Source organism: Eretmochelys imbricata, chromosome 24, assembly GCF_965152235.1.
Source record: "Eretmochelys imbricata isolate rEreImb1 chromosome 24, rEreImb1.hap1, whole genome shotgun sequence".
Classification (NCBI taxonomy): Eukaryota; Metazoa; Chordata; order Testudines; family Cheloniidae; genus Eretmochelys; species Eretmochelys imbricata.
The window spans coordinates 17,642,265-17,666,916 of record NC_135595.1 but is presented as its reverse complement, the minus strand read 5'-3'; the positions used below and the strand labels follow the sequence as shown (position 1 = coordinate 17,666,916).

General features: G+C 55.2%; 1 protein-coding gene across 1 annotated transcript in view; it reads left to right on the top strand.

The window, feature by feature from the left end:
• The window catches only part of LOC144279579 (sialic acid-binding Ig-like lectin 13), a 31,311-nt gene that overhangs the window by 3,049 nt on the left and 3,610 nt on the right, over positions 1-24,652 (top strand). Inside the window, exons 2-4 of the mRNA XM_077841150.1 lie at positions 22,278-22,439; positions 22,783-23,187; positions 23,323-23,643. Coding sequence (XP_077697276.1) covers positions 22,304-22,439; positions 22,783-23,187; positions 23,323-23,643 — 862 coding nt within the window. The 5' untranslated portion in view covers positions 22,278-22,303. The remainder of the gene's footprint in view (positions 1-22,277; positions 22,440-22,782; positions 23,188-23,322; positions 23,644-24,652) is intronic.

Genomic DNA, 24,652 nt, shown 5'->3' with positions numbered 1-24,652 from the left:
TTGTTACAGACTTGCCCGGGCCCCCCCAACATCACCGGGACCCTGACCAGGAACAGACGCCCCGGTGAGAGGCCGCGCTGCAAGCCCCGGGGATCAGCGAGCGCCTCCGAGTCACGCTCTGCCCGCGGTCCCGGGCCCGGCACCAGCTCAGCCGGGCCAGGCTGCTCCGTGCCTGGAGGGGAGAGCCCAAGGAACCGCGGGGCTGTGGGGGGCAGTGGTGGGGGGGATCAGGCCTGGTTCCCTCTCTCTAGAGCCCGGGGTGGCGTTAAGGGGGCGCTGGGCAGTGGGCAGGAGATGGATTAGGGACCGATCGCTGCGACGGAGACCTGCTGCCATGGCAAGGCACCGAGATTGTGCGCCCACCCCAGAGGGGCCAGGTCTCAGTGCCGGGCGAGGGGTCCCTGTATAACCCCCCCCACCCCATCCCAGTGCTGACTCTGTGTCTTGGCTCCTTGGTGGGTGTCATTGCATCCCCGGGCGATGCTCTGGACCTGCTCCCCATGAAGCCAGGCAGGACTCTGGGGAAGTCTCCTCTCTGGGAGCAGCCTGTCTGCAGGACACACAGCTCACCCGGCTCCACCTTCCTGGGTCTGACCTCGGAGCATTCAGCATCCTTTGCCCCTCCGTGTGCTTCCCACAGCGAGTCCGCTGGAACATGGTCTAACACAGAGCTTGCAGGTGCAGAGAACAGGACCCCTCAGCTGGGTCCATTTTGGGGGGCAGTGAGCCAGACAACCACATCTGTCCTTCACTCCATGTCCCAGCCAGCCCCAAACTGAAACTCCCTCCAGCCCCTCCTCCTCTGGGCTTTGTCCCTTTCCCCTGGCCACCGGATTCCTTTGTTCTCCAACCCTTTAGTCTCACCTCACAGGGGAGAAGGGCCCCAGGCCATCAGGGGCCAGGAAACAGGGTGTCGGCCATTCTCTGTGTCCAGACCCCTGCACACACCTGCCCTCTAGGGCTCTGCAAGGATCATACACCCTTATCCCTCCACCTAGATACTTAGGAACTACATAGGGGAAACTGAGGCACCCCCACAATATTCAGAGGAAACATTAAGAACAGTCCCACTTCGTCACAGTGGGGAATCTCTGGTAGGACCAAACCCGCCTGCTCGTCTCTTCAGTGCCAGGTGCCTGGGGAGCTGAGGGCGACGTCGTGTCTCTGGAGACCCAGGAGGGCGACTCCCTGAGCCTGGGCTGTGAGGCTGGGAGCAGAACCGTGGCCACCCTGAGCTGGGCCAAGGGGAACGAGTCCCTGAGCCCCGGCCAGGGAGGGGCCGGGCGCCTGGAGCTGCCGAATCTCAGCAGAGGGGGACGCTGGGGAGTATCGGTGCTGGGCGAAGAATCCCTTTGGGTCGGCCAGCCGGGCCCTGTGTGTGCACGTGCAGTGTAAGGCATTTGGGGGTGCTGGGCGAGACAGAGGGGCCTCAGTGGGGGGTGCTGGGCTGCAGGGGGTGGGGGTGGTCAGTAGGGGGCCTGTGGTGCAGGGGGTGGGCGGGGGATGCATGGGGGGCGCGGGGCTGCAGGGGGGCAGGTGGTCAGTGGGGGGTGCTGGGCAGCGGAGCAGGGTGGAGAAACAGGTGGGTTGGTGTGAAGCGCAGCTGGCCAAGGATGGGGCCGGATCAGCACCTTGGGGCAAGCCAAAATTGACAAACAAGGCAGAAGAACCTGTGGGGACTCCCTCCCACTGGATATTAACAGTTTAATCTATGGGACTCCCTTCTCCTGGGTGTTAGAAGTGTTAACCCATGGGACTCCCCTGCCACTAAGTTTCTCTTCTGCCTCGGCTCCAACCCCCATGGGATCTACACTGTCCTGCTGAGCCCACTAGAAACAGGTGGGAGCCCTTCCCCTCTATGGGGCGCTGGCTCTGATCTGACCCCGGCGGGGGATTGGCTGGCTTGGTGTGGGGCGGGGATTGGGGCCACGGGACCTTTCCCATCAAGGAGATGCCAGCTCCTATCTGACCCCAGGGCGGGGTTGGCTGGCTCAGGGGCTGGGGAATTTCCCCTCTAGGGGGTGCTGGCTCCGACCTGGTCCCAGGGCTGGGCCTGGCTGGCTTGGGGCAGGGGTTGCAGGCATCTATCCCAGACTCTCGGCTTGTTCCAGCTCCCACAGGTGGCCTCACTCGGGCATTTATTGAAATCAGCTGCAAACTCGTCTTCATGGCGACTGGATTCTTCCTGGCCTATTACCTCACCCTGCTCTATTACGGACGGTAACTCAGCCACTGACCCACCCACCAACCTACCCACCCACCCATCTACCCACCTACCTACCGTCTATCTATCCACCTACCCAACTATGTACCAACCCACCAACCTCTGTGTCTATTCATCCCCATACACCCCTCTATCTATCTATCTATCTATCCCCATTCACCCCTCTTTCTATCTATCTATCTATCTATCCCCATTCACCCCTCTATCTATCTATCTATCTATCTATCTATCTATCTATCTATCTATCCCCATTCACCCCTCTATCTGTCTATCTATCTATCTATCTATCTATCTATCCATCTGTCCACACTGCCAGCCACATACATATCCCAGAATCTCTCTCCCAGGACACCCTGCTGCTGTCGTGGAGGGAGAAGAAAGGACAGGGCCGGGGGCCCGGGGAATCCATGGTGCCCGAGTCCGGTGTCTAGATCGGGCCGTTCCTCAGCCACCGAAGAGCCGACAAGGAATTGGAATCTCACAGGATTGAGAAAAGGAGAACGAGACCTCAGCTGAGCCCAGGGGTAGAAGCAGACATAGAACAGGTCACCTGGGCCCCCTCTCTTCCCTCCATTGTCCTCCCACTTGCCAGAACCGTCTGGCTCCCAAGATGGGCTCGGCCTCTGGGCCACTGGTTGCTAATGTCCATAATATCCCGGCCATTGTCCAGGGTCCCGGCTGCCAGGTGACATCACACCTGGCCCTCTGCAACCACTATCCCCCTCTCCCACCACCTCGTTCCGCACACAGCACACAGGGAAACTGAGGCAGACACAGTATTCATGCAAAACTCTAAAAAAAATCCCCAATCTCGTCACAGGTGCTTTTCAAATAAAAGTTTTGCGCAAAGGTTCCCTGCCCCAAAAACTAATCACGGGATTTTTTGGTTTTTGGAAAGGTTTCACAGGGATCTGGGCCACTTAAAACTAATGATCCCTGGGAAACATTCACTAGCTAGGAATTTTTCACAAAAATATCCCAAATGTTTCAATCTCTCCTGCCTCCCCCCCCCCCCCGCCCCCACACACCTCCTCGGCTTTAAAAATATCTTCAGGACACAGAAAAAAAACAGACATTTGAATTATTAGATAGATAGATAGATAGATAGATAGATGATTAACCCTTGCCCTTCCATACCGACAGACGCAGTCACCATGATCCCAGCGTTATCAGCCATTGTCAGGTTTCTATCTCGACCTGGTGGGTACAAGGTTTCCCAGAGAATTGCATTTTTTTCCTGCATCTGAATCTGGTAATTCCCAAGACCCAGGAAACACACACGTGTCAAATACTGAGCTCAATACAATGCACAAAGAGCCCTTGCCCAGCGCTGAGATGTGACCGCCTCTGGGGTAGGGAATGGGGCTGTTTATATAAGGATCCCGGCTGGCGCTGAGATGCACCCACCTCCAGGTGGGGCTGTGACGAAGTGGGACTGTTCTTAATGTTTCCTCCGAATATTGTGGGGTGCCTCAGTTTCCCCTATGCAGTTCTTAAGTATCTAGGGGGTGGGGTAAGGGTGTATGATCCTTGCAGAGCCCTAGAGGGCAGGTGTGCAGGGGTCTGGACACAGAGAATGGCCGACACCCTGTTTCCTGGCAATTGATGGCCTGGGCCCTTCCCCCCTGCAAGGTGAGAGCTGAAGGGTTGGAGAACAAAGGAATCAGGTGCCCTCCTGGCCAGGAAAGGAACAAAGTCCAGAGGAGGGGGGGCTGGAGCGAGTTTCAGTTTGGGGCTGGCTGGAGACATGGAGTGAAGGGCAGACGTGGTTGTCTGACTCACTGGCCCCCAAAATGGACCCAGCCGAGAGGTCCCGTTTTCTGCACCTGCAAGCTCTGTTTTAGACCATGTTCCTGTCGTTTAATAAACCTCTGTTTTACTGTCTGGCTGAGAGTCACGTCTGACTGCGAAGTTGGGGTTCAGGACCCTCTGGCTTCCCCAGGACCCCGCCTGGGTGGACTCGCTGTGGGAAGCGCACGGAGGGACAGAGGAGGCTGAATGCTCCGAGGTCAGACCCAGGAAGGTGGAAGCTGGGTGAACTGTGTGTCCTGCAGACAGGCTGCTCTCAGAAAAGCGACTTCCCCAGAGTCCTGACCGGCTTCGTAGGGAGCAGTTCCAGAGCATCGCCCAGGGACTCCGTGACAACTGGTGTCAGCGGTGGGATGTACTGCACCCCATGGATGGCGCTTCCTGCAGTAAGTGACTGGGGAGCAGTAAAACGAAGGGGGATTGATGAGGACCAGGCGTGCTGAAGGCTGAGAGAGGAGCAGTTTTCGGGGGGCAGTTAACCCCTGGGAGTTTGTGACCAGTGAGAAGGACTGTGCAGTAATGGGGTGCCCCTGGGGACTGCGATGAGCAGTCTCCGGGGCGGAGGAGCCTGCGGCCTGGCCCTGGGAGAGAGAAGGACTTTTGCAGTAACAGGGTCCCCTGGGGGATTGCAGCGAGCAGTCCCAGGTGGAGGAGTCTGCAGCTCGACCCTGGCAAAGAGGGGGTGACCTCGAGAAGGGCTGGCACACTAGGGGTTCTCCTGGAAACCGTGGGGAGCTGAGAGGCACACAGGCCTGTGAGTCCACAACAACTTGGGAAGGGCGGAGTGATGGCCTGTCACCGTCTCCTGAAGAAGGACATCGTAACCCTGTGCAGAAAGAGAGGGTTGAGCATTGGAAAGTTCACCAAGGCACAGTTCATCGTGCAGCTGGAGGAGGATGACGGCTCTAAGGAACAGATTCCTGACCCCAAATGGGGCTACAGCAGGATCTGGGAGCAGCTGGAGTGGGAGCCAGGCACCCCCAAGACTCCTGTCCCCGACCAGACGGGGGTCTTCACGATCGGGTTCCCCATCGGGGGATCGGAGACGGACGGGATTGAAGCTGAGTCCAAGAGAGCAAGAGGACTGTGAGAGCCAGCGAGAGCCCGAGAAAGAGCTGCAGCAGCAGCATGAACTGGCGGTGGGGGAGCGGAGAGGCCTAGGGGACCTCCCGGGGTGAGTGGGGATAGACCCCGGGGGGCCAGTTCCGCAGGGAACCTCGAAACTAAATTGCTGCCCCTGTTAAGGAGGGGCGGGGGGATGTGGATGCCACCTCACTGCCTTTGAGCAGGCTGGTGATTTGAACCAGGGGGACCCTGCAGAAGAGCCCCGGTGTCTAGCTCCCTTGCTGGGTCCCAAGGCCATAGACTCCGTCAGCCAGATGGGTGGGGAGGTGGACAGGCTCCCACTCCTGACCCCAACCTATCTGTCTGTGTGGAGTTTCCTGGGGCCAGGCCCCTCGGACCCCCAGTGGGAGCGGAAGGGGATGGTCAATGGGGAGACATTCCTGGGGTGGCGAGATCCTGGGACAGAGACAACTGTTGTCAGGCCCTGGGTGGTGCAGCTTCAGAGGCTGAGGGGCTGTGTGAGCTGGGTGAGGGTCCCAGGGACGAAGCCCCTCGCCCTGCCTATGGCCCAGATCCCTGTGCAGACCCAGGAGGGGTGGGGCTGGCTGGTTGTTGGGGTTCTCCGGGATATCGGCTGCGAGACCCTGTCGTAGGGTCACTGTGTCTCTTTGGGGCAGGATCCAGGCCATGCTCCGGTAACTGCCAAGGGTTTGAATTTGAATCCAGGGAACCAATCGGCGGAGAGGGAAATGGTCAGTGAAAAGGCAGATGACCTGGCTGGCAGCAGAGAGGAGCGGCTAGGCTCAGGCTACCTGCCTGCCTGTAACCAGCCCCCTGGGGCTGGGCGGACAGAGAGATGCTCCCCGCCCCTTTGTACACTGGAGAAGGGGCTCAGGCTGGCTCTGATGCACTGAGGAAAGCAGCGAGCTCGCTGCCTACCCCCACTGGGACAGCAAGGGCAGCGCTGAGCAAGGGGGCAGATAAGACCCCAGCTGGGTGGGGGGAGACACAGGCAGGGCAGGGGATCTGTGGGGAGTGGCAAGGTGCTTGGTAAGGAAAGTTTGGATGAGCCTAGGCAGCCTTGTGAGCTGATGGCTGTGTCTAGTCAGCAGGGCGGGAAGGAGAGGAGACAGCCGTGTTAGTCTGTATTCGCAAAAAGAAAAGGAGTACTTGTGGCACCTTAGAGACTAACCAATTTATTTGAGCATGAGCTTTCGTGAGCTACAGCTCACTTCATCAGATGTATACCGTGGAAACTGCAACTACAGCATTTGCTCAAGAAACTTCCTGAAAAAGCACAAGATCAAATCCACACAGACACACCCCTGGAACCCCGACCTGGGATATTCTATCTACTACCCAAGATCCATAAACCTGGAACTCCTGGGCGCCCCATCATTTCAGGCATTGGCACCCTGACAGCAGGATTGTCTGGCTATGTAGACTCCCTCCTCAGGCCCTACGCTACCAGCACTCCCAGCTACCTTCGAGACACCACTGACTTCCTGAGGAACCTTCAATCCATCGGTGATCTTCCTGATAACACCATCCTGGCCACTATGGATGTAGAAGCCCTCTACACCAACATTCCACACAAAGATGGACTACAAGCCGTCAGGAACACTATCCCCGATAATGTCACGGCTAACCTGGTGGCTGAACTTTGTGACTTTGTCCTTACCCATAACTATTTCACATTTGGGGACAATGTATACCTTCAGATCAGCGGCACTGCTATGGGTACCCGCATGGCCCCACAATATGCCAACATTTTTATGGCTGATTTAGAACAACGCTTCCTCAGCTCTCGTCCCCTAAAGCCCCTACTCTACTTGCGCTATATTGATGACATCTTCATCATCTGGACCCATGGAAAAGAAGCCCTTGAGGAATTCCACCATGATTTCAACAATTTCCATCCCACCATCAACCTCAGCCTGGTCCAGTCCACACAAGAGATCCACTTCCTGGACACTACAGTGCTAATAAACAATGGGCACATAAACACCACCCTATACCGGAAACCTACTGACCGCTATTCCTACCTGCATGCCTCCAGCTTTCACCCTGACCACACCACACGATCCATCGTCTACAGCCAAGCTCTGCGATACAACCGCATTTGCTCCAACCCCTCAGACAGAGACAAACACCTACAAGATCTCTGTCAAGCTTTCTTACAACTACAATACCCACCTGTGGAAGTAAAGAAACAGATTGATAGGGCCAGAAGAGTTCCCAGAAGTTACCTACTACAGGACAGGCCTAACAAAGAAAATAACAGAACGCCACTAGCCGTCACCTTCAGCCCCCAACTAAAACCCCTCCAACGCATTATTAAGGATCTACAACCTATCCTAAAGGATGACCCAACACTCTCACAAATCTTGGGAGACAGGCCAGTCCTTGCCTACAGACAGCCCCGCAACCTGAAGCAAATACTCACCAACAACCACATACCACACAACAGAACCACTAACCCAGGAACTTATCCTTGCAACAAAGCCCGTTGCCAATTGTGCCCACATATCTATTCAGGGGACACCATCACAGGGCCTAATAACATCAGCCACACTATCAGAGGCTCGTTCACCTGCACATCCACCAATGTGATTTATGCCATCATGTGCCAGCAATGCCCCTCTGCCATGTACATTGGTCAAACTGGACAGTCTCTACGTAAAAGAATAAATGGACACAAATCAGATGTCAAGAATTATAACATTCATAAACCAGTCGGAGAACACTTCAATCTCTCTGATCACGCAATCACAGACATGAAGGTCGCTATCTTACAACAAAAAAACTTCAAATCCAGACTCCAGCGGGAAACTGCTGAATTGGAATTCATTTGCAAATTGGATACTATTAATTTAGGCTTAAATAGAGACTGGGAGTGGCTAAGTCATTATGCAAGGTAGCTTATTTCCTCTTGTTTTTTCCTACCCCCCCCTCCCCCCCAGATGTTCTGGTTTAACTTGGATTTAAACTTGGAGAGTGGTCAGTTTGGACGAGCTATTACCAGCAGGAGAGTGAGTCTGTGTGTGTATGGGGGTGGTTTTTGGAGGGGGGTGAGGGAGTGAGAGAACCTGGATTTGTGCAGGAAATGGCCTAACTTCATTATCATGCACATTGTGTAAAGAGTTGTCACTTTGGATGGGCTATCACCAGCAGGAGAGTGAATTTGTGTGGGGGGGTGGAGGGTGAGAAAACCTGGATTTGTGCTGGAAATGGCCTAACCTGACGATTACTTTAGATAAGCTATTACCAGCAGGACAGTGGGGTGGGAGGAGGTATTGTTTCATATTCTCTGTGTATATATAAAGTCTGCTGCAGTTTCCACGGTATACATCTGATGAAGTGAGCTGTAGCTCACGAAAGCTCATGCTCAAATAAATTGGTTAGTCTCTAAGGTGCCACAAGTCCTCCTGTTCTTTTTAAGGAGAGGAGAGTGGCAGATGAGTGTCACTGGACCTTACCTGTTAGCTGGGTGGAGAATTGGGACAGGGAAGGAAACATGCCCGTGTCTGTCAGGGGTATTGACTTGCATAGGGAGGGAGCTACCCCAAACTCCAAGCAGTTGTCTGTGACCAGCCTTGTGTGCTGGGACAAGGGGAATGAGATCCCAAGCTGGGTGTCTGGGAAAGGAGAAAGTGTGTCCGGCTCTTCTTTGTCTGTGGAGCAGACAGAAGGGGCCTTTAAGCCTGTGATGGTTGAGGGTCGTGCAGTTGTCTCAGAGTTGGTTCTGGATTCAGCTAAAGCCCAGGAAGGGAAGGGTCCTAAGTTTAGGTCTGCTCGGGAGAATGGCCCTGTAACTAGGTCGCATCCAGTTAGGGTCAATGTAAAATCCCAGAGAGCAGACAATTCTGGTGCTTATATTTTGCCTGTTGCTAGTGTGTTGTTGGAAAGGGTGGAGCAACTCTGTCTAATCAGGGTGAGATCCTAGCCAGGGCACAAGGAGAGCATGAAGGTGATGTGATTGTGTTACCTACTGAGGGTGTGGAAACCTGTCGGAAGAAGGAAAAGATTCCTGAACTTGTGTGTGGCAAAGGGAAGGAGAAGGCTTCTAACCTTTTATCTAGGAAGTCTGTAAGTTTGCCTGAAAGGGGATTGTGGAGGAATCCGCCTGATGGGCCAGAGGTGATTCTGGATGTAAGGGAGACCCAGAAAGAGTCTGTTGTTGCTCAGGAAAGTGTTCCTCTAGAGCAAGCCCTAGGTAAAGAGGGTAAGAGCAGAATTTCTGGGAGGGGTGAATTGTTGCATAGAAAAGCCCTAGGGAAAGGAATCCTCATGGAGTCTTTGCAAGCAGTTTACTGCCACTGAAGGGTGTGAAAGTGATTTAATCAAGAAAGTTTCAGTTCCTAACAGCCAGAAATTTTCTGTTGTAAATGGATCCACTGACTGTCCTGTTGAAAGATCCAGTGTGGAGAGCTTTGAGAAGGTCTCAGATGAAGTGAAAGCTGTTAAGAAAGTTAAACAGTCCTATAGCCAAGTGGCTGTGTTTGGCCAGCTTGCTGGGGAGAAGACACAATCCCAGTTTGACCCCCTGGGGTTTTGGGGTGGCCAAAGGGCACGGGCCGCAGAAACCTTCCCACATGCGGCCTGCGAGTGCTATCGGCCACCCCCGACCTAAGGGAGGGCGTGAAACTGGAAGGGCCTGGTGTAACTCCTACCAAGGAATGGGAGAGATGCTGGGGCATCCATGGGAACGTTGGTGGCTTCGAACTTCCCCAGGTCACCGGGTAAAGTAACCCCGCTCAGTTCGATCTCGAAGGGGGGAGAGATGTGACGAAGTGGGACTGTTCTTAATGTTTCCTCCGAATATTGTGGGGGTGCCTCAGTTTCCCCTATGCAGTTCTTAAGTATCTAGGGGGTGGGGTAAGGGTGTATGATCATTGCAGAGCCCTAGAGGGCAGGTGTGCAGGGGTCTGGACACAGAGAATGGCCGACACCCTGTTTCCTGGCCACTGATGGCCTGGGCCCATCCCCCCTGCAAGGTGAGAGCTAAAGGGTTGGAGAATAAAGGAATCAGGTGACCTCCTGGCCCCGGAAAGGAACAAAGCCCAGGGGAGGAGGGGCTGGAGGGAGTTTCAGTTTGGGGCTGGCTGGGACGTGGAGTGAAGTGCAGACGTGGTTGTCTGGCTCACTGCCCCCAAAATGGACCCAGCCGAGAGGTCCCGTTCTCTGCACCTGCAAGCTCTGTTTTAGACCATGTTCCTGTCGTTTAATAAACCTTCTGTTTTACTGCCTGGCTGAGAGTCACGTCTGACTGCGAAGTTGGGGTTCAGGACCCTCTGGCTTCCCCAGGAGCCCGCCTGGGCGGACTCGCTGTGGGAAGCGCACGGAGGGGCAAAGGAGGCTGAATGCTCCGAGGTCAGACCCAGGAAGGTGGAAGCAGGGTGAGCTGTGTGTCCTGCAGACAGGCTGCTCTCAGAAAGGCGAAATCCCCAGAGTCCTGACCGGCTTCGTAGGGAGCAGTTCCAGAGCATCGCCCAGGGACTCCGTGACAGGGGCATCTATTAAACAGCAACGGAGGGAAACCTCCGGGCAGCTCATTAAAAAGAGTCAGAAACCAAACGGGGATTAACCAGAGGCAGAATGTAACACACCAAACTCGGGGCCGGCCCAGACCCCGGGGTTCCTGCCCCGGAGCTCACCCCAGCGACCAGGGGTCTGCCCTGATCCGCATGGATCCAGCGCAGCGACTTCTAACCCACTAGCCCTGGCAGCCACAGTCCCAGCAGGAATCTGCCCCGGGCTCTCTCCTTCCCCCACTAGCTGGGGACCTATGTCCAAGCAGCTGCGCCCCACTGTTCAATGGGACCCTCTCACCTGCTCTCAGTGGCTGTCACTCAGCCCCGAACTGGTGTCGACCGGCCGGAGGTGGAGCAAACTCACCGACTGGAAACTTCCTGTTGTGCAAGATCCGCTCAGCGACCAGCTTCCCAGCACAGCCGCCGGTGCCCACACGCAGGGGGGCAGAGCTGACATGCCACTGGCCTGGGGCAGAGCAGGGCTGGGGTGGGAGACTCGCAAGGGCCTGGCCATTGGGGCTGGTCCCAATGCCCCTAGGGGGTGCTGTGTTTCTTTTAGTTATAGGTTTCCCCCAAAGCCTTGTGTATCTCAACACTGGGCAAGGAGTCCTTGTGTAAACAGCCCCCGAGCCCCACCCCAGAGGCAGCCACATCTCCACGCCGGGGAGAGGTCCCTGTGTAAACAGCCCCCAGGACCCAGGCCAGATTCAGCTGCATCTCACCTCTTAAGTCGAAGGACGGAGTCTGTGGCGGGCCGTGGAATCCAGCTGCCTCTCCTGATCCAGCCGACGACCCGGGTCCCATCACAAGGGAATCCCCAGACTCAGTGACCTCAAACAGGCGTTTGAGGACCTGAGAGACAGAAAACAAACATCTGCGCTCAATGGACCGGCTCCGATCTGCTGGCTTCTCCCCTGCTGAGAGACCCTAGAGGGGAAGGACCCCGGGTCCCATTCCCACCCCCCAGAGCCAGCCAGTTCCCCACCCTGCAGCAGATCACATCCAGCGCTCCCGAGAGGGGAAAGGCCCCATGCCCCATTCCTCCCACCCCGAGCCAATCCCCCCACGGTGGGGCCGGAAGCCGGCTGCCAGGAGGAGCTGGCCTGTATCTGTGACAATCTCCCTCTTCTGTCGATGGCCCCGAGATCTCCGGCCACTGGAACCAGCTTGTGCAAGACATGGGAGGGCCAGATACACACACTGACTTCCCCTTCCTGTCTTGAAATCTCACCTCTCGCCCCAGCCCTCGCCCTGACACTCGCACCCGCTCCCTGCGAGGCAGGTCTCTGCACACACCCGGCTCTTCCCATTGGAGTCGGGATTGGCTAGCCGTCCTAACTGGGCATCTGCTGTTCCAGTGCGCTGTTCCCAGACGCCCCACCCCAGAGGCGGACGCACCTCAGCTCCAGGGGAGCAACCCCTGGACAGTGTTGCTGTGCGGCTGTTCCCCAGCCGCCCCACCCCAGACGCGGACACATCTCAGCTCGGGGTGAGTGATTAGTGTCTGCAGCGTGTTCAATACGATGAGAGGTGTGAGCTGCTAGCGTTCAAATATTATTGTGTGACTGGAAAACGCAGTCAGAAAGGGATAGGGTGGGGACGGGGGGCAGGTAGTCAGGACTCCTGGGTTCTACCCCCTGCTCTGGGAGGGGAGTGAGGTCTAGTGGTCAGAGCAGGGTGGCTGGGAGCCAGGTCTCCTGGGTTCTCTCCAGGCTCTGGGTGGGGAGTGGGGTCTAGTGGTCAGAGCCGGGGGGTAATGGGAGCCAGGACTCCTGGGTTCCATCCACGGCTCTGGGAGGAGAGTGGGGTGTAGAGGGTCTCAGAGCCACGACTCCTGGGTTCTGTCCCTGGCTCTGGGAGGGGAGCTGGGTCCAGTGGGTTAGAGTGGGGGGTGGAGGCAAGGAGTCACGGCTCCTGGGTTGTGTCCCAGCTCTGGAAGGATTAGCAGGGCTCAGAGACCCGGACTCCTGGGTTCTATTTCAGCCCCACAAGCAAGATGCGGCCTGCCTCTGTTGCAAGGAAGCCACAGGCAGCCCCAGCCAGAGGGAGAGGAAGTCGGCAGGATGCTGATGCTGGGGTTTCTGAGACATCATCTCCCCTTCATCCCTGTCCGCACCGACTTCTGCTTTCACATTCCTATGCATGCCGCTTCCCCGGGCTCCAAGTCACAAAGCGTGAGGAACCCGGGCTGCAGGGTGGGAGAGCCAGGCCTGGGCCCCACTCTGCAGGTCTAGGGGTGAGTGGAACTAGGGTGCGGGAGGGAGCTGGATGGTCTGTGGAGACTGGGGTGCCCCTCAATCCCGACCCGCAGCCCCTTCTTATCCCAGCCCTGGGCTCCCTGCCCCCACAGCTCTGCCACTGCCCCTCAAGCCCGAGCAGGGTCCTGCCCCAGGGCTCCCCCACCCTGGGGACAACACTGGAGGCGTCGGCTCAGGGGGCCACGTACAGCCCGGGGTTCCCCAGCTCTCATCTCTCCGCCTCCTTCCCGAGAGCACCTGAGGGCAGCAGAGGGATGGTGGGAAATGGAACTGCCGGGGGTTTCCCCTTCCCCATGGGGGTGGGTTTTGGGGGCAGGGAGGCCAGGCGTTGCAGAGGAGGCAGTTATAGATACCCCAGGGGGAGCACATACGTGCAAACTTCTCTCCCAACCCCCAGCTGTGCTCCCCATATTGCCCCGCATGGAGCTGGGTGGGGCACAGACCCCTTGGGGCTCCCAGACACTGCACGGGGTCAGGGCAGCCCCCCAGGGATGGGGATGGGGGCTGGACCTCTCAGGGCTGGTCCATGCTCCTCCTGCCCTGCCCACTTATCCCGCCTCCTGGAGAAGGGCAGCCAATCAGGGGTGCTGCAGGAGGGAGGCAGCTCCCCCTTCAGGAGCTGAGAGGAGTTTTTAGGGAGGGGAGGGAAAGAGGGGGAGCGGCCTGTACCATTTTCTTGGGGGTGCGAGGAGCCATTGCCCCGTACCATTTGCACAGAAAGGGAAGGGGGAGGAGGAGAGAGGCTCATACCATTTTAAATGCAAAGGAGGGGTGAGGAGTCAGTAGTCCACAATATTTTCATAGGGGGGAGGGGAGAGGAGTGAGTGGCCCATACCATTCTCATGGGTGAGGAAGAGGTAGGAGGGAGTGGCCCAAACCCTATTAACAGGTGAGAAGGGGGGGAAGGTGTGAGTGGCCAATACCATTTTCACGTGTGTCAGGGTTCCCTCCCCACTCCGAACTCTGGGGTACAGATGTGGGGACCTGCATGAAAGACCCCCGAAGCTTATTCTTACCAGCTTAGGTTAAAAACTTCCCCAAGGCACAAATCCTTCCTTGTCCTTGGATGGTACTGCAGCCACCACCAAGTGATTGAGACAAAAATTCAGGAAAAGAGCCACTTGGAGTCCCTTGTTCCCCAAAATATTCCCCCAAGCCCCTTCACCCCCTTTCCTGGGGAGGCTTGAGAATAATGAGAATACCGACCAGACCCTTTGTCCTTAGGACACTGAAAATCAAACAGGTTCTTAAAGAAGAACTTTATTTAAAGAAAAAGTAAAAGAATCACACCTGCAAAATCAGGATGGAAGGTAACTTTCCAGGGTAATAAAAAGATTTAAAACACAGAGGATTCCCCTCTAGGCTCAACTACAAAGTTCAAAGTTACAAAAAACAGGAATAAAACTCCCTCTTAGCATCGGGAAAATTCACAAGCTAAAACAAAAGATAATCTAACGCATTTCCTTGCCTTTACTTACACTTTCTGTAATTTTAGATGTGTCATTTCAGGTATCTTTTCAGGAGATGTTTTACCTGCTAGGTCTCTCTCTCTGTCCAGAGAGGGAACACCCAAAGAGAGCACAAACAAAACCTCTCCCCCCACCCCCAGATTTGAAAGTATCTTCTTTCCTTATTGGTCAGATACCAACCAGGTTATTTGAGCTTCTTAACCCTTTACAGGTAAAGTGATTCTGTACCTCTGGCCAGGAGGGATTTTATGTCCCTGCATACATAAAAGTTGTTACCCTTCCCTTTATATTTATGACAACATGTGAGCAGTGGGGAGGAGGGAGTGGCCTTTACTAGTCTCACAAGAGCGTGTGGGCGGGCGGAGGGCTCAGGGGGGAGTGGCCCCTACCATTCTCAGAAGAGTGGGGAGGAGGGAGTGGCCAGTACCATTTTCATCGGGGGAGGAGAGTCCCAGCTGGGGATAAGCCAACGGGCCACAAACAACAGGATGTGTGGAGACAAAGCACAAATCTGTGGATTTTAAAAGCCAGTCTCAGGATTCTTAGAGCAAATCTCACAATTTTTAGCCAGTCTCAGGATTTTTAAAGCAAACCATGGGATTGATTAGCGAATTTCGGGGACAAGGGGTTGTCATGAAGGTCACATTAAATCTCTGGATGTTTCAGTGAATCCTAGAATCACAGACCCACAGGGTGAGAAGGGACCGCAGGGGTTACCTAGTCCAACCCCTGCCAAGATGCAGGATTTGTTGGGTCTAACCTATCCCAGACAGATGCTCTCCAGCCTCCTCTCAAAACCCTCCAGTGAAGGAGCTTCCAAGACCTCCCTGGACATCTGGTCCATTGTCTGACTGCTCTCACAGCTGGGGAGACTGCCCTGAGATTTAATCTCAATCAATTCTGCTGTGGTTTGAACCGTTGCCCCTTGTCCTGCCCTCTGGGGGGAGAGAGAACAACTTTTCTCCAGCTTCTTTCTGGCAGCCTTTCAAATATTTGAAAACCGCGATCATGTCCCCCTCCCCCAATCTCTTTTCCAAACTAACCGCGCCCAGTTCCTTCAGGCTGTGCCCCTAGGACTTCCCTTCCATCCCTTTGATCATCTTTCTCCCTCGCCTCTGGATCCTTTCCAGTTTCTCTGCATCCTTTCTACACATCGGTGACCAAAACTGGACACGGTCCTCCAGCTGAGGCCTAGCCAGCGCCGAGTAGAGTGGGACTGGCACCTCCCGGGACTTGCTGTGAGGATGGGACGCAGCCGGGAGGGGGGAGTGTTGACCTGGGAATGTGCCCTGGGGATGGGAGACCTGAGAGCCTGTCACCTGAGCCAGGAGGGGGAAGGGGAGGTGACACCTCTGACCAGGAATGTGGACGGAGGCTGCAGCAGGGAACCTGCTGGGTGGGTTTAGTTTCAGTTTGGGGCTGGGTGGAGGAACGCAGGGAACCCCAGGGCTGGGGTCTAAGCTCCCTGCTCCCCCAGAAGGACTTGACTGAGGGGTCCTGGGTGTACCCACAAGCTCTGTTTTGGACTGTGTTCCTGTTGTCCAATAAACCTTCTGTTTTACTGGCTGGCTGAGAGTCTCAGTGAATCCCAGGAAGAGGGGTGCAGGGCCTGGACTCCCCCACACTCCCTGACATTTGCATGCTCTGCCTCTGGTAATGCAACCGGAAATTGCATTTGATTTTTTTTGCAGCAGCATCGCATTGCTGACTCCTGTCGAGGTTGTGATCCACCCCAACACCCAGCTCCTTCTCAGCAGTGCTGCTGCCCGGCCAGTTCTTCCCCATCCTGTATTTGTGCAGTTGGGTTTTCTTCCCTACGTGGAGCACCTTCCATTTGTCCTTCATGAATTTCATTGTGTCGTCTACAGCCCAGTCCTGCAATTTATCCAGTTGGCAACTCCCCCCAGCTTTGTGTCATCTGCAGATGTGATCAGTCTGCTCCCTACTCCTACATCCAGGTCATTGAGAAAGATGTTAAACAACACAGGACCCAGAACAGATCCCCTGTGGGACTTCCATTGAGACTTCTCTAGAATCCAATATCTTTCCATTAACAGTTACTCCTTGTTTGCCGTTGTTTAACCAGTTATGTATCCACTTAATGGTAGTTCCACCCAGCCCACACTTCTCCACAAGAACGGCCAGACTGGGTCAGAACAAAGGTCCATCTAGGCCAGTATCCCATCTTCCGACATTGGCCAACTTCAGGTGCCCCCAGAAGGAATGATCGGAGCAGTAATCATCAAGTGATCCATCCCCTGTCTCCCATTCCCAGCTTCTGGCAAACAGAGGCTAAGGACACCATGCCTGCCCATCCTGGCTAATAGCCATTGATTGACTTTCTCACCAGCTTTGCCCGTTACTTTGGGGTACGCTCATTTATTAGGGTTACCCTTCTGGGCGGGGGAGGTGTTCTGTATTTCTATCAAGGTACCGCTTGTGTCACTTGTGTTCTCATAGGGAGCTCAACTTCTCCCTGCTGCTCGGCCCTCCCAATGGCGCTATCCTGCAGGACCTCGGTTCCCCAGGGCTGGGCTCTTCCAGCCCCAGAATCAGACAAACACACACAAATTAACAGAGCGTGTCTGAGAGGACCGGGTTAATCAGCACTCCCAACCTAACCCCTTAGATGTCCCTGGCCCCAGTAGGCCGGGTCGACCAGCTATTCTAAGCTCCCACCCTCCTATGTCCCTGGTTCAGCACGTCTCTATCCCCACTTCAACGTTACAATTGTTCTGGTCGTAACCCGCTTGATGAGCAAACCCCACAGGATTTTAGGGCGCTGCTGTCACGGAGTCCCTGGGCGATGCTCTGGAGCTGCTCCCCATGAAGCCAGGCAAGACTCTGGGGAAGTCTCCTTTCTGTGAGCAGCCTGTCTTCAGGACACACAGCTCACCCGGCTTCCACCTTCCTGGGTCTGACCTCGGAGCATTCAGCATCCTCTGCCCCTCCGTGACCTTCCCACAGCGAGTCCGCTCAGGCGGGGCTCCTGCGGAAGCCAGAGGGTCTTGCCCCCCAACTCCGCAGTCAGACGTGACTCTCAGCCAGCCAGGAAAACAGAAGGTTTATTAGACGACAGGAACATGGTCTAAAACAGAGCTTGCACGTGCAGAGAACAGGACCCCTCAGGTGGGTCCATTTTGGGGGGCAGTGAGCCAGACAACCACGTCTGCACTTCACTCCATGTCCCAGCCAGCCCCAAACTGAAACTCCCTCCAGCCCCTCCTCCTCTGGGCTTTGTCCCTTTCCGGGCCAGGAGGGCACCTGATTCCTTTGTTCTCCAACCCTTTAGCTCTCACCTTGCGGGGGGGGGGGAAGGCCCAGGCCATCAATTGCCAGGAAACAGGGTGTCGGCCATTCTCTGTGTCCAGACCCCTGCACACACCTGCCCTCTAGGGCTCTGCAATGATCATACACCCTTACCCCACCCCCTAGATACTTAAGAACTGCTTAGGGGAAACTGAGGCATCCCCACACTATTCAGAGGAAACATTAAGAACACCTCACTGCCTTTGAGCATTATCTTTGAAAACTCATGGCGATCGGGGGAGGTCCCGGACCACTGGAAAAAGGCTAATGTAGTGCCCATCTTTAAAAAAGGGAAGAAGGCGGATCCTGGGAACTACAGGCCAGTCAGTCTCACCTCAGTCCCTGGAAAAATCATGGAGCAGGTCCTCAAGGAATCAATTCTGAAGCACTTAGAGGAGAGGAAAGTGATCAGAAACAGCCAGCATGGATTCAGCAAGGGCAAGTCATGCCTGGCTAATCTAATTGCCTTCTATGATGAGATAACTGACTCTGTGGATGAGGGGAAAGCAGTGGACGTGTTGTTCCTTGACTTTAGCAAAGCTTTTGACACGGTCTCCCACAGTATTCTTGCCAGCAAGTTAAACAAGTATGGGCTGGATGAATGGACTATAAGGTGGATAGAAAGTTGGCTAGATTGTCGGGCTCAACGGGTAGTGATCAATTGCTCCCTGTCTAGTTGGCAGCCGGTATCAAGTGGAGTACCCCAAGGGTCGGTCCTCGGGCCAGTTTTGTTCAATATCTTCATAAATGATCTGGAAGATGGTGTGGATTGCACCCTCAGCAAGTTTGCAGATGACACTAAACCGGGAGGAGAGGTCGATACGCTGGAGGGTAGGGATAGGATACAGAGGGCCCTAGACAAATTAGAGGATTGCGCCAAAATAAATCTGATGAGGTTCAACAAGGAGAAGTGCAGGGTCCTGCACTTAGGATGGAAGAACCCAATGCACAGCTACAGACTAGGGACCTACTGGCTCGGCAGCAGTTCTGCAGAAAGGGACCTAGGGGTGACAGTGGACGAGAAGCTGGATATGAGTCAGCAGTGTGCCCTTGTTGCCAAGAAGGCCAATGGCATTTTGGGAAGTATAGGTAGGGGCATTGCCAGCAGATCGAGGGTCGTGATCGTTCCCCTCTATTCGACATTGGTGAGGGCTCCTCTGGAGTACTGTGTCCAGTTTTGGGCCCCACACTACAAGAAAGATGTGGAAAAATTGGAAAACGTCCAGCGAAGGGCAACAAAAATGATTAGGGGACTGTGACACATGCCTTATGAGGAGAGGCTGAGGGAACTGGGATTGTTTAGTCTGCAGAAGAGAAGAATGAGGGGGGATTTGATAGCTGCTTTCAACTCCCTGAAAGGATTCCAAAGAGGATGGATCTAGACTGTTCTCAGTGGTAGAAGAGGACAGAACGAGGAGTAATGGTCTCAAGTTGCAGCGGGGGAGGTTTAGGTTGTATATTAGGAAAAACTTTTTCACTAGGAGGGTGGTGAAACACTGGAATGCGTTACCTAGGAAAGTGGTGGAATCTCCATCCATAGATATTTTTAAGGTCAGGCTTGACAAAGCCCTGGCTGGGATGATTTAGTTGGGGATCGGTTCTGCTTTGAGCAGGGGGTTGGACTAGATGACCTCCTGAGGTCCCTTCCAACCCTGATATTCTGTGATTCTATGATTCTATTGCCAGGTCATAACCACAGGGGAGCCAAACAAACAAAACAGTGATACTATTAAATCCAACTCAAATTTGATTATTAAACTCAGGTTTACAACACTCTAACTGATCACACAAGTCAGGGTCAGAAGGCTACACCTCGAGAGACAGAGAGCGAGAGCTGGGTTCTCACCACTCCGTGAAGCTGGAATCGATCGGGGGACCCAGGTGTTGGTGGTAGCTGAGGGTCTGGAGTGCTGGAGACAGGCAGAGCTCTCAGCATGATCAATCAGGAGAAGATGAAGTCCCAATGGAAGTGATGCAGATTTTGGATCCAGGCATCAGAACACTTACTTGAGCGTGGGTCGGGGATTTTCTAGAGAAACAACAATGGTTCAAGGGAGAACTCGAGATTTGTTGATGTGTAAACAAGGGAGAATACCAAAGCTGTTTTGATCAGGCTAGACCATGGGAGCTGATCATTCCTGGCTATGGGCGGTGTTCCTTGGAGGGAGCTCACAATGCAGTCAGGCGGCTTCATTATTTTGGATCCCAATAAAGGATTTATTACTCAAATTGGTCTGATAACTAATGAGCTGGGGGTGTGCAGGGGTGGGTTCATTAACATCTGGAGCAGAGATCCCCCATCATGCAGTGCTTCCCTGCTTTTCTGGCCCCAGAGTTCCCTGCGGTTCTTGCCTTCGAATCTCTGTTCTCCATTCTGTCTCCTAATGGAGATGCCTCCTTGTCCCATCTTCGATATAAATGAGGCTAGGGGAGTTGCCTTAATTCTGTCATCCTTATCCCAGGGGTTTAGGTGTGTCTCCCACTGCCTTTTCATTGGTTTTCATAAGTCATTCTTCTGGTGTAGATTTGGTTCAAGCAGAGGCTGGGGGGGCGGGGGGACGGACGGACACAGTCTTCGTGAGACAGACAGACTGGGTACAGTGCCATGCTTCCCCAAGAACACAGAGCTGCTAGGTAACTCTTATTAATCTCTCCTCATATGGAAGCTGTTCCACACCCCGCATCATTTTCGTTGCCCTTTTCTGAACTTTTTCCAATTCCAATTTGAGATGGGACCACCAGAACTGCACGCAGCATTCAAGCTGTGGGCGTACCATGGATTTATATAGAGGCAATGTGATATTTTCTGTCTTATTATCTGTCCCTTTCTTCATGATTCCCAACATTCTGTTCACTTTTTTGACGGCCACCGCACATTGAGTGGATGATTTCAGAGAACTATCCGCAGTGACTCCAAGATCTCTTCCTTGAGCGGTAACAGCTAATTTAGACCCCAATCATTGTATATGTATAGGTGGGATTATGTTTTCCAATGTGCATTACTTTGCATTTACTAACACGGAATTTCATCTGCCATTTTGTTACCCAGTCATCCAGTTTTGTGAGATCCCTTTGTAGCTCATCGCACTCAGTTTTAAACTTAACTATCTTGAGTAGTTTTGTATCATCTGCAAATTTTGCCACCTCACTGTTTACCCCTTTTTCCAGATCGTTAATGAGTATGTTGAAAGCACTGATCCCAGTACAGACCTCTGGGGGACACCGCTATTTACCTCTCTCCACTGTGAAAATTGACCATTTATTCCTATCCTTTGTTTCCTATCTTTTAACCAGTTACTGATCCAGGGGAGGACCTTCCCACGTATCCCATGACAGCTTACTTTGCTTAAGAGCCTTTCGGGAGAGAACTTGTCAAAGGCTTTCTGAAAATCTAAGTACATCAACTGGGTCACCCTTGTCCACATGCTTGTTGACTCCCTTACAAAATTTGAGTAGATTGGTGAGAATCTTTAGAAAAACCGTGTTGAGTCTTCCCCAACAAATGATGTTCATCTAGGCGTCTGATCATTCTGTTCTTTGCTATAGTTTCAAACAGTTTGCTTGGCACTGAAGTTAGGCTTAGCGGCTTCTAATTGCTGGGATCACCTCGGGAGCTCTTTTAAAAAAATTGGTGTCACATTAGCAATCCTCTCGTCATCTGGTACAGAAGCTGATTGAAATGCTAGGTTACAGACCATCATTAGTAGTTCTGCAGTTTCACTTTTGAGTTCCTTCAGAAGTCTTCTCCAGCTTACTTATGAGAATGTCCTGTGGGACAATGTCAAAAGCCTTCCTGAAGTCCAGGTATGTGATGTCCACCGCTTTCCCCTGCCATTAACCAATTAGCTCGTCAAAGAAGGAAATCAAGCTGGTTTGGCAGGATTTGTTCTTGGTAAATCCAGGCTGGCGATCACCCCTTCGTCCTCCCGTATTGAAGGTTTTCTACATTGCTCTAATAGCATTCCAGGTGTCAGGGTCAGACTGACTGGTCTATAGTTACCCAGCTGCTCCTTTTCCCCCTTTTAAAGATGGCCACTCCGTTAGCCCTTCTCCCGTCTTCTGCAACCTCTCCTACCATCCATGAGTTTGCAAATATTATTGCCAGTGGCTCCAAGTTTTCTTCAATTATTTCCTTCAGCATTCTAGGTTGAAAAGCGCCCTGCCCCACTGATTTGAATTCATTCAAATTGGTCAGAACATCTCTGACGGGTTCTTTCCTTCTCCCGGTCTGACGCCCTTCCCCTTTGTCATCCGTGGTAACTTCGCTGGCCGCCCGCTCACATCTTGGTGTTTGTGGGAAGATGGAAGCAGAGCAGGCTCTGAGCAGCGCTGCCTTCCCACCATCTTCTCTCACCAGCTCGGGATTTTCTGGCTGATCTCGTGATTCTTGGAGAAAATCTCAGCTTTTTCGCTAATTGAAGGATTTTTTCAGCCCACGATCTCTCGGGACCGTCTCCTGATTTGGGGATTTGGAGGGGACACTGTGCTGTCAGCAGCCCCAGATCAGCCCCCTGCAGAGCCCAGCAGCACTGATGGTCCCCAAGGCAGATCTTTCCCCCTGTAAACAGCTTCTGCTCTCACACACCCCACCCTCCCCGTCTGTCTCTAGGTCTGTCCCAGCTGGACGCCCCAGCCATGGGCAGAGCCCTGCTTCCACAGCAGGACACCAGGGAACGGGAGCTCCCGGCTCAGGGCCCCCCATGGAGAGAAGGGGGTCCTGCCCCCCCTGCGGCCACGCTGAGGGTCCTGATCCTCGCCCTGCTCTGGAGGGGTAAGTAAGCAGCCCTGCAGCCCCAGTGCAGGGGGAAGGGCAGAACCCGCGCTACGCAGGGCCAGGTCTGTCCCAGGCCACGGAAGGGAGACTGGCCAGAGGGGGAGGGGAGCCCGATGCCCTCGTGCGGTGCTAGGGGGCACCGAGCGACAGGGAGCGGGCAGGGGGCTCGACGTAGGGAGGGATGGAAACTAAATGGAGTGAGGTTTGGTTGAGGACCCAGGGCTGGGCTCGCAGGGGGCTGCAGGTCGGGAGTGAGGGCACCGGCAGAGGTGTCGGGGGAGCTCAGGGTTGGTCTCTGCTCTCTGTGGCTCCCACTTCGATCCCTCTCCGTCCCCTGCAGGGTCCCTGTCCCTGGAGTCTGGTTATTCCCTGGGGCTGCCGCAGTCGGTGTCGGTGCAGACGGGTCTCTGCGTTCTCGTCCCCTGCACCTTCGCGTACCCAGCCTCGTTCGACACCGACAATCCCCGGGACCGGCTCTACGGACACTGGTACAAGGAGCCCGCAACTGCGGGCCAGGATCCACCCGTGGCCAGCACTGACCCCAGCCAGTGGGTGTCGCAGGAGACCCAGGGCCGGTTCCGGCTGGCGGGGGATCTGGCACGTGGCGACTGCTCCCTTCAAATCAGCGACGCCCGACGGACGGATGCAGGGAGATATTTCCTTAGGGTTGAGAAAGGAAACTTTAAATACAATTACCGCCCCAATCTGTATCGTGCTCACCCCACGCTCGCGATCTCCGTGCCAGGTAAGAGCAGCCGCAGTCACCGCTCATCAGCCCCCCTGAGCCAGTCCCTGGCCTGGGGCCGGATCGGGGCCGGCGCCCCTAGGGGGAAAGGCATCGTGTCCCCCAGTGATTCTCTCCCCTCTCCCCGTGTCTCAGGGCTGACGGAGGAGCCAGAGATCCAGATCTCGCCGGCGCGGGGGCTGCCAGGGACGCTGCTGGCCGGGGAGCCGGTGACTGTGACCTGCACGGCCCCCGGGCGCTGCTCCGGGCCCCCTCCCCGAGTCACCTGGACGGGGCCGTTCAGCGACACAGCCCGGGACGACTCAGCCCCGCTGGCGAACGACACCTGGGCCCGCAGCTCCACGCTGCGCTTCACACCCGCCCCGGGGGACCACGGCAAAGAGCTCGTCTGCACAGTCACCTACCGCCCACCATGGGGACCTTCCACCCGCAGAACCATCCGGCTACACGTCGGCTGTGAGTGACCCCTCCAGCCCCTCCATGCCGGGCCCCAGCCCCCACTGCTGGGATCCCCACCCCCCTGGGCTCCCCAGCCCTGCCCTCCAGCCCCTCCCCCATCTCAGCCCTGTGCTGGGATCCCCACCCCCCACCATGCACCTTCAGCCAATTCTACTCCAGACCCCTTCCCCCCCACACCATGCAGCCCCTTCTCTCTTGGGATTTTCACGCCTTCCTGCCACGTTGGCTATGGCTTCACCCTCCCATCCACATGCCCCGTCCTCAGGCCCTTCTCTTCTGGGATCCTCTCTACCCGCGACCTGCCCTGCCCCCAGAATCCTTCTATGCTGGGATCCACCCACTATTCCAGTCCCCCCTTGCTGGGATTCCCCCCCTCACACCAGACACCCCAGTTCCCCCCGAGATCCCCCCGCGCTGTCCCACTGCCTCTCCTCCACCCCGTCCCCTTTCTGCCGGGATCAGTGGATGCTCTCTATGGGGCAGAGTGTTAACGGGACCCAGTCGCTGTCTGGCACTGAACACGCTCCAGGGTCCGTGCCCAGAGACCTCGGCCCGCCCTACCCGAGGGCAAACCCCCATTAACTGGCCCGTGACCCCCGCGCTGCAGATCAGGGCAGAGGGCAAATCAGCAGCCGCCTTTGCGAGGTGAAGGACCAAATCGGGCTTCACTATAAGGACGACAGCCCTTGTTCCCATCAGCCGGAGGGAGATTTAGAAGGAAACTCGCCCCCCGCCCCACCCCGTGTCTGAGCCCAGGCCCCAGCCCGACCCCGAACGTCTACACAGGCCTCGGAGGATACGTCCGCGCTGCAATCACAGACCCGCAGCCCGAGCCCCGCGAGCCCGACCCAACGGACCCAGGCTCTGGCCCTTGGCACCGCGGGGCTTTGAGGGCAGCGTGGACGGACCCTGCCAGGCCTGGCCAGAGGGCACCAGCGTCCGGCTCCTCCGGGTGTTGCTTTCAAAATACCCAGGCCTGGCCGGGGGCCAAAGGAGAGGGCTGGGG